The 16,669-nt window shown below is 36.1% G+C and overlaps 1 protein-coding gene across 1 annotated transcript in view; it reads right to left on the reverse strand.

Moving 5' to 3' along the window:
* LOC102031458 (dystrophin) overlaps window positions 1-16,669 on the reverse strand; it is a gene marked incomplete at its 3' end in the record, with an annotated part of 438,907 nt that overhangs the window by 237,968 nt on the left and 184,270 nt on the right. Inside the window, exons 3-5 of the mRNA XM_005424869.2 lie at window positions 9,414-9,506; window positions 8,432-8,509; window positions 5,425-5,517 (exon numbers count right to left, since the gene is read on the reverse strand). Coding sequence (XP_005424926.1) covers window positions 5,425-5,517; window positions 8,432-8,509; window positions 9,414-9,506 — 264 coding nt within the window. The remainder of the gene's footprint in view (window positions 1-5,424; window positions 5,518-8,431; window positions 8,510-9,413; window positions 9,507-16,669) is intronic.

Genomic DNA, 16,669 nt, shown 5'->3' on the forward strand with positions numbered 1-16,669 from the left:
GAATAGGAGGTTTTATAGTTGTCTCCATTTTTACATCAGGAGACAGAAAATAAATGGTAAGAAAATTAGGAAATATATTCTTTATTTTTGCTTTATATGTCTGAGGGGGTGTTTTGCATTTCTTGACATTTTTAACATCTTTACTTTTGAGAGACGCCAAAGTTGATTTACACAATGTAGCAAGAAGGTGAGATTTGGCCTCTGTATTCCCAGGCACCTTCACTACTATAAAAATACAGAATCTTGTTTTTTTCATTAATCTGGATGCTGAAAAAGAAGAAAACTTTTGCAACTAGCATCTGTTGCACCAAACATAAGCAATAAGAAAGACTAGAAAATACTAAAGTTAAGGAGACTTGTCCAAGCTAAGATTTCATTGTTCATTTTGTTTTTTATCATATGCTTATATTGACAAATGCAGATTTTTCTGAACATTATAAGCAAATTCTAACTTTTGAACAATACAACACACATTAAAGGATAGCTGAATGAATGCAGGAAGACCATATTTAGAAATAGAAGAGGTCATAACACAGAATGGATTATGTGTGTGAGCTGATATCAAAGAGAAAGGAGCTATGTCTATGAACACAGATGATTAGACAAAATTAGTAAAAATTGGGCAATTGGGAAGGCAATTATTCAGAAGAAGCAACGTAATAAGTCCAAACCTAGCATTTATTTTTACTTGTCTGTAAATGAGTACAAAACAGTTTCAGTCTCACCTCGTTGAGTTAAATATGCTTACAATAGATGAAGTTTTGCTCTCCTTTTCCTGCATTTCTTTGCAAAAATGAAGACTGTTAAATTTATGCTTTTTGTTGCCTCCTAGGGAAAGTCAGACATTTAAAATAACAGAGTAAAAGGGCCTGACCTCATCCTGAATGCTGAGGCCCTTTCTCTTCAGTGAGAATTGGTGGATAACTCCACTTTCACAGCTGGAGCCACCTTGTCCACCTGAGTGTCCTGAGGGGCATTGCCATCCCACCCCAGCTGGCACTTTGGCAGCACCATGCCATGCCCTGCAGCACAGCACCACCCTGTCTGAAGTAGGATCAGTGCCTGAGCACAACAGTGCTGGCTGATATTCTGGTGAAAAGGAAGCTCTTTTGAAGGCTTCTTGGTTAAGATGTACTGCTGGAAAAGTGGCACACAGAGATGTGTTCATGTCAGCCTGAAGAGCTTTCAGAAAAACTCCCTCAGCATCCAGGCTCAAATACTGCAGCTATTTCAAAGTGCCTCTGCTTCGTCCTGTCAGGTGATGAGTTGACCTCTGCTACTCATTTCTTTTTTACCTCTCCTTTCTAATGCAGTGTATCCTGGCAGGATACAAAGCTTTCAGGTGTAGGAAACTCTGACTTCCAGAGAACAGATATTCTTGCTCTTCCTGGGGCATGGACATATGCTATGGCAATAGGAGAAGATGAAATTTTAATAGAAGGGGGGAAAGGACAATACAGACATCACTGAGATGACTTCAGAAATGCCAGGCTGCCAAAAGGAAAGCTGTGGACAGAATGAGAGCGCTGCTGTTCTTGTCACCACATGAAGACAGTGGCCAAAAGCAGCACAGCCAGCCCTGGCTCACAGCGCCAATGGACCTTTGATCTTCCCACTGCAGGGCCATGTCCTGGAATCTGGGCATGTGTTGCTGTGTGTGTAAGATGGAAAGGAACACAGCATGATCTCAGGCTCGCACCACATCTCTTTCACCTAAAACCAATACTCAGGCATGTAACATTTTATAAGACTGGCACTTGGCTTCAGTATGCCAGACCCTAGAAAAGAGGGAGAGAAGAAATAATCTGAAAAGAAAACTGTTCTCAAAGCAAGAATTTTTCATTTTTCTTAATAAAATAGGAACCTTACATCTCCCTGACAGAATCACTTAGCATTTTTTACTTGCTAGATTTCAAGTATTCTGACTGCATAGATTACACTTTTATAGCTGGAACCAATAAACTCTTTCCAAGTACATTTGATAGAACATTTTTAAGGACATTTTCATAGATATTCAAGACACCCATCAAAGTAAAGGATATTCTTTGTTCATTGATTCAAGGTGGATTGACAGAAGCATTTCATTTCCAAAATCAAAAATCAAAATTAAAATGGTGATTCATATTAAAATACTGACGTGCACAATAATCCTGATGCTTTTAGTAAGTCTCCAAGTGAGGCTGTCAGGCTGTTGAAATGCTCCCCTCTGAAATATTTTGTGTATAGATCTATTCTTTTATGATTTTTCTCAGAGAAAATCAAGACTTGGGCCAAATACTTTTGCTAGGGGTTTTCTTTCATGCTTTACATGAAAATAAGTTCACTCCTAAAAACATAACAAAAGAATTTACACACTGCCATATAGAATGTTATTCCACTCTTAAGGGAGTTCATTAAATATAACAGTTCACAAATTATTAGTTTTCCTCTGTTTTTACTTAAATGTTAATGCTGCAGTGAGGCTGGGATCACCAAGCTGGGAGAAAGAGGGCAGCAGCTTCAAGGAAACAGTCTGATGGATTCGGTACCATAAAGAGCTTTGGCAGCAGGTGCTCAACTCAGAATGATGGTTCAATTTCAGGGAAAATTTTAATAACAATCTGAAAAAAACAGGCTAGATAAGAACACAATCACCACAGGGGATACAGAAATCCATTATATTTCCACTACTCAGATGCACTGCCTCTACCACCTCTATTGCTGCCTCTCCTCAATGGGACTGCTGATATCCATTTGGATTGGTACTTGTCACAGTCATATTTTCTGGAAAAATCCCTTTGCCCAAGATCCTTCTTCTGGGAAGCTGAGAAGCCTCAGAGAACAAAGAAAACAATATTATCTCATTTGCTTCTCCTGTGTTTTGTTGCTTTGGAATGTGGTTTGAGATTGTTTATCCAACTGGTGATTGTTTCATTAGTTTCATGTGAATTTTTTTGACTTCTTGGCCAGCCAGTGCCAAGCTGTGTCGAGACTCTGGAAGAGGTCACGAGTTTTCATTATTATCTTTTTAGCCTTCTGTAAGTATCTTTTCTGTATTCTTTAGTACAGTTTAGTATAGCATTCTTTAATATAATATAGTATCGTAAAAAAATAAATTAGCCTCTGAGAACATGGAGTCAGATTCATCATTCCTTCCTTCGTCTGGGAACCCCACAAATACAATAGGCACTGGCATTGTTCCTTTCAAGAACCTTTCTTCTACCATCTCTTTTCTCAAACTATTTTTATAAAAAGAGATTAAAATTTTTGTGAGACCATCATGTTGTCATATGTAAGTACAGTTGTGCCCTTATGTGGTCCTGGCTGCAGGACATGAAACTGGAAAAGCTTCTTGCCTGTTCATTTACACATTTACAACAACAGCGGTGTTCACACAAAATACAATATTTTTTTTTTCTTTTTTCTTTTTTTTTTTTTTTTTTTTTTAGGCACAGATGAATTTCCTCTAAGTGACTCTTCTCTGGGCCTGCAAAAGCAGGACTGCAGCAACAAACACAAACTACACAAGCATGCACTAAATCAAATAGCCTGTGTACTCCTATTTATTTGTCTTTAGGCCTTCCACAGACTACAAACAAATGTAGCAGTCTTGGTATTTTACCAAGCTGAGACAATGACAGATATGTTTGGTGGTCCTGACTCTGCATGAACAACTTTTTGTGTTTCCAGCTGCTTCTTGCCAGGGACAATCTGAGCTAGGCAAACCAACAGGAAGAATTTCTTAAGATATTTACAGCTTTGTGTCACCATAAGTTCTGTTAGTATGAAAGATCATACCTACCCATAAACAGGGCAGAACAATCACTAACATATTCTAGATCATGAGGAAATTAACTTCAAAATTTGAAAGAAAATATGGAAAAGAACAGACTTTCTCCACAGAGCTGTAAATAAGAAAATTTACTTTGAACTCTTCCAATACTTGGAGGGAAATAGGCAGCAAACGAAGGGCTCCTGAGTGTTTTGAGTTTTTTAAGGAGAAAAGCCAAAATATAAATCTGCCTTTTTTTTTTAATTAATCATCATTTAGCAACAACAACAGGCTTATTATTTAATAATGGCTTCTTGTTGTCAATCAGGTTTTAGCGACTCTTTAGTAAAAAAAACTAAAATTGAATTCTAGACAAATTGGAATCTTATTTACAGAAATTTAAATACCTGCCATCACAGTTATCACCAGGCTCAAGATGAAGCTTGCAATGAATAATTTTTGCACTGCAAACAAAAGGTTTTTGGTTTTGACATGGCTGCTGTCAAAAAGCTCATCAGGCTACACCAGAACCCAAGTTCTCTGTGTGTCTGTGCAAGTACATGTTAAAAGGAATGGTTGAAAAGAAATTAGCGAGTACACAGCTAATACTAAACCACACCTTTAACACTGCTTCAGGATAAAATATGAAGAAAACAAAATATTAATTTGAACATGATTAGTCATCTCAGTCCATAATTTATTCAAATTAAAACAGAGAGATTCAAGGATTTTTGTTAGAAGTTGTATAGCCAGGTATCTATTCCATCCGCTCTTAATAAGCAATTTAGATCAATTTTATGCAATTAAATGAGGAATATTGAAACAGGAGACAAAGGAAGAAGTGAGTTAACAATCTGCAGCTTTTCTCTGTTGCTATTGTCCTGCAAAGTGAGAACAAAAATGTTCCCTACTCAGATGAATGATACACATCTTATTTTTGGTAAGAGTGCTTCAGTTTTAAAGTCTTTTAAGCTTTGTTTCCCACCACCTTTTCTTTTTATTCTGTAAAACACTTGTGGATTACTGCTTGGGGAAAATAGTCAACACTATGGACAGACCCTTAGCCCAGATTCATACAAACACATGGATTCAGAGCATCTAGATGATAGATCTTTTTGAATTTTGCTTTTACTGCCATTTCAGAATTTTTTTTAGTTAAGTGTCCTCATCTACCATGCTGTTTTTTATGAGATCCATTTCATATTTTTCCAAAGAGAAAGGAAGCTAAATGAGCCACATCTGCTTCAATAAATAGGCAGTCTAGCAGCTTTTTAGTGTTTTAAAAATAATTCTTGGCAGAATGGGTCAGCAACAAAAAGCAACTGATGTGATTATTTCATTAAAATAGAGATGTCAGTCTTTCTAAGATACTAAAAAGAAATCCACATTGGCTTTTTCTATCCATTTTTCTTAAGATAACTCATATATATCATCTTGCAATATCTGACTGTGATATTACAGTCACAAAAGTTTCTGCTAATCTTGTAAAAACTATTTTGTCTTCTTAATATTGTCAGTATCCCTGGTAATACGTAAGCAGACTGCCATTATATTTGCTGATTTAGCACACTGCAGTGTCTATGTTTACTTTGTAGGTTGTTGCTGGATAATAATGGAGAAAAGAAAGTGGAATAAAAGTATTTCTTTAGGAAGTAATGAGCAGTGCCACTCACCTGCCAGTGGAGGATTATATTCCAGATCAAACCAAGGGTCAGCTTATGATTTCCATCCACAATATCTGAGCTCCCTATATTTACCAAATCAACCTATTATAGAAAGAAAAAAATAATTGTAAAAGATTAATAACAAGCATAAGAAGCTGGAAGAAAATGAAGGGATAGGCTAAGGTAAATCTCCCATTTGGTTTCTGTTGTTCCATAAACATACAACTCACATTTTATAAATGGCACAATTAATGTTCTGGAAAAAAAAAACCAGCAGTGATCTGGAGTTCCTATTATTCCAGTTACAGCATGTTGTGAAACATAAAATGAAAAGCAATAGTTATAATAACTTAAATATCTTTTATATTAAACTTCTACAATTACAAATCACACAGACAGGAAAACTACTGTACTCTGCTTTGTACTACCTTACATAATATAATTTTCTGAATGCTAACACACGCACATCTAGGCACTGTAAGAACCTACAAACCCAAGACATTTTATATTTAAATTAAAGTGGAATTTAATTTTCCTTAATTCAATTCCATAATGTATAAAGAAATATACAGGATGTGCTCTGGCATACAGATAAAGCAGCGATTGTGATCTAAGCAAGTTTTTTCCACAATAGTTCATCCAGTAATGTTGTTTTCCATAACTGTATCATGCATTTGCAATTTCATAATGCATCATTATTTACCACCATGGAATTTTCCTTCCTCCTCATGGGAAATGATCCTTCACCCTCCCCCACTTTTTATACTATCTGAATAAGGAAGCCAAACTCAGGGTTATAAATGGAAGACTATAAGCTGTCCTGCACATTTGGATAGAATTATGACTCTAAAATTGGCATCCTTGCTGTTTCATAGATGCAATTTTTCATGGTCAGAACTGATGGTTTTTATTGCAAAGTGCCCCATTCCTTCACAAACTACATTCTGTGGTCTCTAGTGCAGTTCTGAAGTTATTTGAAGCTGCATCTGCAAATTTAATAAAGTTTTCACCCTCAAAACAAGATGCTTTATTTTAATTTTTGGGTTCTTTTTTTCAATGCATCTATGTATAGGTCATTTTTACAAACCACAAATCAGGTATTTTGTCAAGAACTCTAAAACCCTTAAAGAGCCCTTTCTTTAAGAATTCCACATTTTGTACTAAAAGCACCTGAGACTGGCTGTCTATTCTAACCATCAATGTCTTGGAACATTTCCCAAATGGAACTTAGACTTTACATGCTAAATTTAAAATGGAATCCCCTGCAGCAAGTGACACCCTACAATTAGGGTTTCTTAGGGCAGTGCCTGCATATTCTACAGACAAAATCCATTCTTGGAAGGGGAAGCCTGAGCACGCAGAGCCCACATCTGTTTTACTGAAGCAGAGGATCATTGCCCAGTTTGCCACAGGCAGGTCTAAGGCTGTACTGGAGCAACCCCCCACTCCTCACATTCCCCATGCTCCTCCCTCAATACTTTCACTTTTCTTTAGGAATAAAAAGCCTATGAAATGGACTGACTAGAAGCAGCAGCATTGCTCAGTGTTACCACCCAGATGACTACAGAGCCTCAGAGCAAAGATGGAACACGTCAGCAGAAAAATCTGGACTAGTCATAGACTTTGATTCACTTTAGAACCATTGATTTGGCATTCTTGATGTCCCAGAGAAATAGTTTGTCAAATTATTGAAGCTTAAGGAAGCTATTTCAGAGCCAGATCTTTCGACTTCATATTGACAAGATACAGTATATCTTTACATATACTGTACCAATTTTTATATAGTTTATAAGGTTTTCATTACACGGATATAATGGCCACTGGATGACCACTTCACTTTCTAAAACAATGTTTCTTCTTCTATCTTCTAAAATTGGAATACTCTCTGTTTTCTTCCCAGATTTGAAAGGGACTATTATTGTGTTCTGGAAAATGAATGAAGAGCACACCACTGGGTTCATTGGAAAGGTACTGAGTACTTCAAAAAGTATTTTCAATGATTATTTGTAACCAGTTATGCAAGCAAAACCTTCTTGTATAGTGTGAAATAATGTATTGATGATTTTTTTTTCCCAATAATGTCAAATGTTGCACATTTTGAACAATTAGAAACTTTTCCTTCTATTTATTTACATCAAATACCACTAAAAAAATCAAGCTGGAGGTCTTTATGTCAATCTTGTAGGGTCACTTTCATTTATGTACAAATCTTTAGGTGGATTACCTTAAATTTATAAAATCAATAACTTTATTCAGCACTTCAAATCAAGCATTAGTGACCTCCTGCAGTTATCAAGAAATCCAACATAATATACAGCACAGAATACATTGTTTTGTTACCTCTTACTGTGAAGTTTAAGCAAGTGTTATAGTTTTTTTTTTAATTTATTCTTGAGGAGAGTTATGATAAAATTAGTGGGCCAGACAAAATGTCTGCTAAAATTATGGGTCCATTAGAATCCCTGCATAAGGAAGACAGTATGAGAATATTTACTCAGGAATGATTCATGGGATACTGGCTTGACAAATCAATCTTTACAAAGTAGAATTGAAAGTGATATTGATATGATTAGTGTTTTGAATCATGAGAGACAGATGCCTTTGAAACTTAATTAAAAAATGTAGGAAAAGCCTTGGGTTTTCAGGGTTCATAATTGTCAGAGATTGTGAGTAAATATTTTGATAGGCAGCATCTTGTAATCAGCTATTTTTGACTTCTTGTATTTAACTTTTAAAAATTTATTTTAAACACCACTCATAAAATCATGCAGGTTGATCTGGCTTCAGACAGCATCCATTACAGATATATTAGCCAAAATTCTCTGGAAGAGGATTTTAAACTCCTTAAAAGACATTTGACCCTGATGCTGAATGGGAAAGTATCCAATCCACATTGATAAAGCTGCTTTGACTCCAGTGCTTTTGTACTATAGACCAAGGCGTTTGATTCAACACCTAAAAAGCATTTTGTGTGCTGTCTACAGGCTATTCTGAGCCCGTCTGGCTGAATACTTACATTATTTCTCTGCAAAAAGTGGATTGCTTTGTTGACATTGTTCAGAGCATGAACTTTTGTGGAGCCCTTTTCTTTTGCCTACAAAGAAAATAAACCAAACTTTACTGTCCATACTCAAAATATAGAGTACACTATATGTAACTCACATCTTATATTACACCTGTAGTTTTCTATTTCATAAATTTATGAGAATAGAATATTAACATACATTGGGATTATGCAGCTACCAACATGAAATAAAGTTAATTGTGAAACAAACTGGATCCACAGTTAGAAGGTAATTTTCAGTGAAGGAATCATTAAAATGCATATAAAATTAGCTCATTCCAGATTCTTTTTATCATGATTAGTTGTCTTCTGCATGGCACAATTTAAGAACATTGCTATGGCAACTAAACAGATAAGCATCCGTTTGTGTAATATTTATGTACAAGTACATTATCACTGGATTTTGATTCTCAGTCTCCCAGCCTTCTTATGAGAAGATGCTGTAGTTACAAATCCCAACCAGGAACACAAGAGAAGGCATTAAAAAATGTGTGTGACTATGTCACTCTAGAATTTCCTGGTTAATAAGAGCTAGCAGTTCTCTCTTTTCAGACAAGTACAGTCAGACAAGATGGATCATATGTATGACATTAGAAAACCATTCTAATTCTACGCATTGAATTCCATTGCAGCTAAAATCCAGACATCTAAATGAACCCTGCCTCAGTCTTGTTTCTCAGTGCCACACTTACTAAGTGCATCCAATAAAGCAGAATATTTTCATTTCAGTTATAGGCCTTGCAAAGTGTTATTGTCTAATAACACTCTCAGTCACAATGTTTCTTCAATTTCAAATGAAACTGAAACCTATTCAGATCCCTAAAAATAGTTTCCACAGGTCCTCATCAATGGAAGAAATTGGTGAATATCAACTACTACAATTGTCACAACATTAAGACTTCAATATACAGTAAATGTGTTACAAAGCACATACAAGTTTTTGGCCTGTAAGGCATTCCAGGAGCTCCAGAAGTCTTCGTCCATCTCGAAAATCATTAAAAAGGTCTTCAATGTGACGTCTTCCAAACTGAAATGAAACAATTCCTCTGGTTAGTTCAAATGCCAAAAATAATAATTCAAAAAGACCAGAAAGCTGTAAAAAGCCAGCGTCAGAATATAAACGGAATGTCAGACACAAGTAAAAGAGGAAAATACATTTAAGCTCACAGGATTCTTACATATATGTCTCTCTTAAACAGGGTTCTATTGTTTAAGAGACAATAATGCTTACTTTATTTCAAGTACACGTCATTATTTCAAACAAATAAGCCAGAACTAAATACTAATATATCTAGAAAACAAAGAAGACTCGGCAATCAAGGTGCAAATCAGAAAAAAAAAAAAAAAGGAAAAATAATTTAAAAAAAAGAAAAACAAGAAGAGAAACAAGAAAAAAAAACCCCTCCAAACACACAGGAAGTGACTTAAAATTTAAGTGCCTAGTACAAGCTCAATGTGTCAGAAAAAACACTGGAAGTACACAGAGAGAGATGAGCCAGATGTATATTAGTCAGGATTTTAAAAACAGATCTATGTTCACAGGCCATGGAATTGTACTGGATTGTGGCCTTATTTCTCTAAGGGGCTGACAGACAACTCACATTTTGTACTTAGCATCAGTGAAAGATGAAAGGAAATACTTGTGATTTTTCCCCATATGACAATGTTAAAAAAAATCACTCTTTCTAAAATTCAAACCAAGTTTCTGATCTGATGCTTTGACTAAGGCATGAAATATTAAAATATAGACATATTTTTTATAGTCTAGTCACTGAGCAAGTTTTATGTGCACCTATGAATTTTTAGATATTTCTGTATGTATGAGAGCCATTGAGAACCACAATAAAAAGTAGTGATTATTTTGTGCCGTGCAAAATAATTTCACATGTCCACATTTTTACTAATTTGTGAAGTTGATGGATGCTTTGATTGATTTGAGAGCAAGTGTCTGTATTCTAATTTTCTAGAATTGATGCCATGATGACCTACATTGCACATCTTCCATTTTCACCACAGAGCAATGTAAAATTGGGAATCTGTGTTATAGAGAAAACATTTGCTTTCCTGTCAGCAATGTTGTTCTGGTATTCACTACACCCCTCATTAGAGCTGGGAATTTTATGAAAAACATATTTTGTTAGGAAGTACCAATTCCTTTGGAAGGTTACTTGAACAGAGGACAGAATTAAGGACAGTATTAAGTTTGAAATTTTTTTTTTCTCATCAATACATAGTTACGGGTGCAGCACTGACTTGAGCAATTAGCTATTCTGCCATGATCTTTCTCTGTGACTGCTCTTCTGAAGCAAAAGCTCCTTTTAATCCCTTCAGGTTTTGGTAAGGCCTTGTTTCTGTTTCATGGAACAAACAAATCCACAACACCACAAGTTTTCTGCAGGAGTGGGAATCCTTGTTTTCTAGACAGTTCCCACACCGTGCACAACCCATTCCAACTAAGTTAATTTCTATTTATTTATGGTGCCACTTTATTAAATATATGAAAGCCAGCACTGAACAGATACACATATGATTTACTTGCACAACTCAACACCTTGAATTATCTGTTTAAGTAATAACACCCAGAAACTCTATTTCTTGCCTCATATTTAGTATGTGAAATAGTTTTATTAAAATGTTGTACATTATGGGATAAAAAATCATGTGCTATTATGTGAGTCAAGTCACGTACAGAATTCCTGAATCTGTAGGACAAAGTTAAAATTAAAACATGCAACTAAACCAGAGACCTTATTTTGTTCCCTAATCTTGCAGAACAGAAGTAATTTTTGCAGAGGGGAAACAGAAGATCTATGCACTTTAAGGGAGCTTTTTCACATTCTTTAGAAAGTTGGAGTGATCAATAGGCTCTTCTGTAACACTATGAAAGAGTTGTGCCCATAATGCTACTGGATTTCTCTGGGAATATGGGAACAATGACATTTTGACCATTATACTGGTTTGTATCATACAGGAAAAACAAAACTGGCCTTCATAACTGCCTGTGTCTCTGTCTTTCCTTCTTTTTTTTCAGCATTTAAGGTATTCATAATGTTTATGTTGAAATCAATCTAGGCAGTCAAAAATTCTGCTTAACAAATAATATGTTGTTTTCAGATGGTTTTTTTTTTTTTGGTAAAGATTTTAGAAAGAAAATAAAGACACAGCACAGTATTATCCCCAGCAGGACATATTAATTACAAGTAAACCTTAAACCAAAAGGTCCATTGATTTTTTAGGGTCTTTGAAGTATACCTTCCATTAATCACAACTAAAAATATGCTAAGGCACCCTACACTACTGCCACACATATCATTTTAAACCTGAGGAAGGTTGTTTTTCTGGCAATGGGGTAATTATGTCTCCTTCCTCAAACAGATTGAATGTCTTAACTGGATTGGCATTGCAGTAAGTCCTGAGATACACAGGGCTCAAAGCTGCATCAAGTAAATTTATTGTCATTGGAAAGTGTTTGTTAACTCAAACTTTTGAAAACAGTGAAAAATCAAGCATGGCTTGCTATACAAATATCTAGTCATTTGCTATACATTCTTGCTGAAAATAAGATTTTTAAAAAACTTTTTTGGGTTGTGACCTAAGACCGCTGCCCTTTACCTAAGAGAAATGAAAATGTTCAGAAGACTCTCCTCTACCATTTGTTACACATGTTGATTTATTACTCACCCTATATTACAAACTTATCCAAAACCTATATTTAAAGAATGCCCAGAAAACTTCCACCTGAACTGTTGGTTCTCACTCAATTGTCCTTCAACACCACAGTGATGGGAGAGATGGGGGAAACAAGAGAGTACAGGACACAGGAAGGACTAAAGATATTTGATGTGTAGAACAAGGTGACTTTTCACCAGAAGCAGAAATTACTTTCTCGATGTAGAACAAAATTAAAATCTAAGATAAGACTTTGTTAAAATCTGAATTACTAGAAAGACTAGGAATTTAAGTACATGGCAGTTTTGTATATAATTTTAATTTCTGTCTTTGAGTGAAATAAAGATGAAAACAAAAACTTTCTTGGTTAACTGATAGAGCTGTTGGCTGCAACTCTTTATCTTTACAAAACACAAAGGGACCTGAAGGAAATCCAAGGAGTCTATTTTAAAAGAAAATTACCAAAAAAACCATGACTCACATGGGAAGATATGATTCCTGTTTTATTGTGGATTAAATTAACCCTCCAACTTAAATAATGACTGAGGAAATGAATTCACAAATTACACTGGTATGGAAAAAAACCCAAAACTACCCTACATCACACCATAGTTAACTACATAAGCTGTAGCCTTAGAACTATGTGGTACTGTACAAGTAACATGTGAGGAAAATTGGAATTTGCAGTAAAGTCTTCCTCAGGTGTTGTAAGGGAGTGAAGCATACTTAGAATATTCCATGTAGTAAATCAACTGCATGCATATATTCTAGAAAGCTTTCAGTATCAAGAAGATTAAAATTATATCTCTGATGTGTTCCAAACTCAGACAGGAACTGAAACAATTTAATGCTAAAGAACATTACCTAAAAACCACAAAAGCTGGTGAAGAAGGAAAAAAAAAAAAGGAAAATCAGGAAATAGACAGAAACCAGTTTTAATAGATAACTGCAGATGTAATTTTTTTTGTTTGAATACATTTAGGTGTCTAAAAACATCAAGCTTCTTCCTACTTATCTCACTGCTATCTACTATCATTGTCATTCTTGTGTTCTTTCCAAAGACTCTATAATAGACCTCATTGTCTCTATGTAAATTATACAAATAAATTTTATCAAACAACTAAATTATTTAATCAGCTTATTCATAAGATACATTAAGGAGGAAGCTAATATTGTGGGAAGTATTACATGAAAAGCTGGTGTTCTGTGAAAAGCTCTCTATTCAGAGATACATGCAAGTCAGTAATTATTAAAGAAATACAGAGAACATAATGAAATAATTAAAAAATAACTGGCCCAGAGAAGGCACAAATACATCTGTTCATAAACATTGGCTCTCCAAGGAGTTAAAGCTCAAAAAAATTGATTAGCATAAAACTCTTAGCAGCTTTATATTTTAGAACAAATTAGCAGAAGTAAATTCTTCATGAAAGGAAAGTTGAGCAAAGGGAAAGGAAATGGGAAGGGGAGAGCTGGAAAAAGAGGGGAAAAGAAAGAAACAAATGTTCATTAAAAACAAATGTTGATTAAAAGCAAATGAGGTTTAAGTGGGACCATGGAGAGGACACGAGGAAGTGGGATTGAAAGCACACCTCAAGCCTAGAGGCTTGGCTGTAGAAATGGCAGGGAAAATCAATTGCAAATGGGGGTTCCTTAAGGAAAGTTGTTGCTCCAACTTCCAGTGGACAGTTTCCCAGGCAGAATGGAAGGGCTGATTATATTACTGGCTCTATGGAAAGGAGTCCTAGTCCACTTCTATGATGAAGAAGTGGGGAATCTTATGATCAAGATTGGAGGGCCCTGCCCAGTCAGGTGGAGGAGAGGGATAACCAGGATTACTGGACTGTGTGGATCGGAGGGCCTGGCACATCAGCCCCACACTGGGTACCAGAAAGATCTGTTCTGTTCTAAGCCCAGTTTGCTACTAAGCCCCACACAGCTGCTCACTCACTTCTCCCACCCCAGCCACACACAGCCCAAGGGAATGGAGTTTGGCATCTGTTAGTGGGTAGTGATCAACTGTATTGTGCATCACTTGTTTTTCTCGGAGTTTATCTGTGTGGTTTTTAGGTTTTATTTTTCAAATCTACATTATTATCATTATCATTATCATTATCATTATCATTATCATTATCATTATCATTAATATTATTGTCAATTATTAAATTTTTATCTCAAACTACAAAGTTCTCCTTTTGATTCTGTTCCCTGTTCCACTGGGAGGAGGAGGGAGTGTGGAGTGAGCAAGCAGCTGCATGGTGCTTAGTTACCAGCCAGGCTTAAACCACAACAAGCCATAAATTTTCTCCCACAAACATGAAGGGTAGAAATTTATTTCTATTTCCTAAGATTCATAAACATGCCAAATTTCAAGCAATGAGCCCATAATAACAGCTCCAGCAAAATACATGATAACAGAAAATTGAAACACAACTATTATTTGAAGTTCTTTAATAAGCATATATTTTTACAGTCGCCTAAAAATGTCATGTAACAGATACATTTTCACATTTTTTAAGAAAAATTACAAATGGTAAAAGCTTGGCTGAAGAAGACATTTCTGACTTTTCATTTTCTTTTGCAGGCAAATATGCACTTAGGTTACACTTTTTGCTTGAGGCAGACTAGACTGTAAGAAGATTATTACAAGTAAGACAAGTTGGATGCTATTTCTTCTGAATTTTACAGCATTATTGGCTTATTATTATCATTTCATATTGGAAATCTAGCAACTGAAACTACCAGCAGATGGAGAGAGACAGAGAATATATTGAAATAGAAAAGGCTTTGTAAAGACAGAGAATTCAAGGTTCATCATGGCACTAGACAAAAGGTTTAAGGTTATACTAGAAAGATCAGCTTACAATAAAACTAACAGACACAGAAGCCTTTCAGACTTTTAGGACAGGTAAACAACTGAGATTTGACCTTGGGACAAGACCTCTGACTCCACAAGGGACAGGAAACCTGGACTGCAGAGCCCAGAAGGGAGCTGCAGTGCATTCCATCTGTGCCCCCAGCACACAGGGCTATGGAACAGAGAGGCAGAGGTGCCCTGAATTTCAGGCAGGACCTCAGAGTGCTGACTGATAATGAAAAAACTTAAAAGACAAGGTACAATCCAGAAAGGCAGAAGGACACAAGCCATGAGTCTTTATACAACTTTTTCAAGTAATTGTCTCAAGTTCAGTTTGTAAATCTCTAAATTTTGCTGAGTAGATGTCAGTGTGAAAGAAATTAAAACTTAGTTGGCTCACAGATGTTACCCTTAGTAAGACTTGAAAGAATCAGCCTTTTCTTGCAGTCAAAATATTTGATGTTTCACTCTGCGAAACAATAAAGAAATTATATTGAACTACTCTCAAAAGATCTTTTAAGTCAGTTTTAATAAAAGAAGGACTATAAATACTTGTTCTTGCTCTGCTAAATATATTAAAAGTTCAATTTCTCTTCCCAACATCCTTGCTTTTGGTTTGTTCAATTCTGCTGGGAAGTTCATCAAAGTGACTGACATTTTCTTTCATTGATGCTGGATTACTGTTACAGCAGAAAAGGATATTGTCCCACTCCAGAGGGAAGAAAGATGCACCAGACATTGTTTAATTAGGCCTTAGCTTCATGGACTCATGGGAAGCATCAAACAATGACTTGCCAGCCATGCCATCCTCTCTTCCTTCAGCATTCTTTTCCCTGTTAGAACGTGGATGCTCCCCTTCTGCTGCAGCTGAAACTCTCTGTTGGTCAGCTGGAGGTCAAACACCGCACAGGCACTTTGCTTCCTTACTGCCAGGGATCCAACCTGTTTCCCAGGCTTTATGGTAGACATCTCTTTTTTTGCTCTCTAACCTAACTTTTCAGGAAGTTACATATGGGAGTAACTGATGGGCACCAGTATTTTAGAAATGACTGCTACTGACCAACAGAGAGGGAGCTGTACCACCCTCCTCTGGAGAAGCCATATTATCCTCCCAGTCAGAGAGCCAAATGTTCCTGTGACTTTCAACAGAGGAACAACCAAAATGCCTGCAGCAGGCCCACAACACCCAACACTGCCTTAAAGAGGAACCTGGGGCAGGTCCTACCAATTGTCTGAAGGCAGCTCATGTTCAGGACAGGACACACACTCCCAGAGTAGAAGCTGGTTTCATGTACAGATGCTCAAGTTAGGGAATGATACCAGACCCTCCTCAGACTTCAGTTCTTGTAAAAGTGTATTTTCCCCTCAGCAAAGCCATTCTATTTTTCTAGTGTCATTACAGCTGCACACACCCAAGTTTCTGAGGAATACTGTGTTATTTTCATTCTAAAATTAATCAGAAAATCTCATTTTAAGTGCCATACATACCCAGAACAGAAACAGAGATGCATTGACACACACAATTATGTTAGTATATCTACCCATGTTTCCTTAGCTCCCAGAGACTCACCTCCAAATTAAAAGTAATAAATGTGTAATTTTAAATATTCTAAAGGAAACAAAATTCCCGTTTGGCAAGCAGTGGGTGTTCAAGGTTGGCATCT

Source organism: Geospiza fortis, unplaced genomic scaffold (genome assembly GCF_000277835.1).
Source record: "Geospiza fortis unplaced genomic scaffold, GeoFor_1.0 scaffold20, whole genome shotgun sequence".
Taxonomy (NCBI): Eukaryota; Metazoa; Chordata; class Aves; order Passeriformes; family Thraupidae; genus Geospiza; species Geospiza fortis.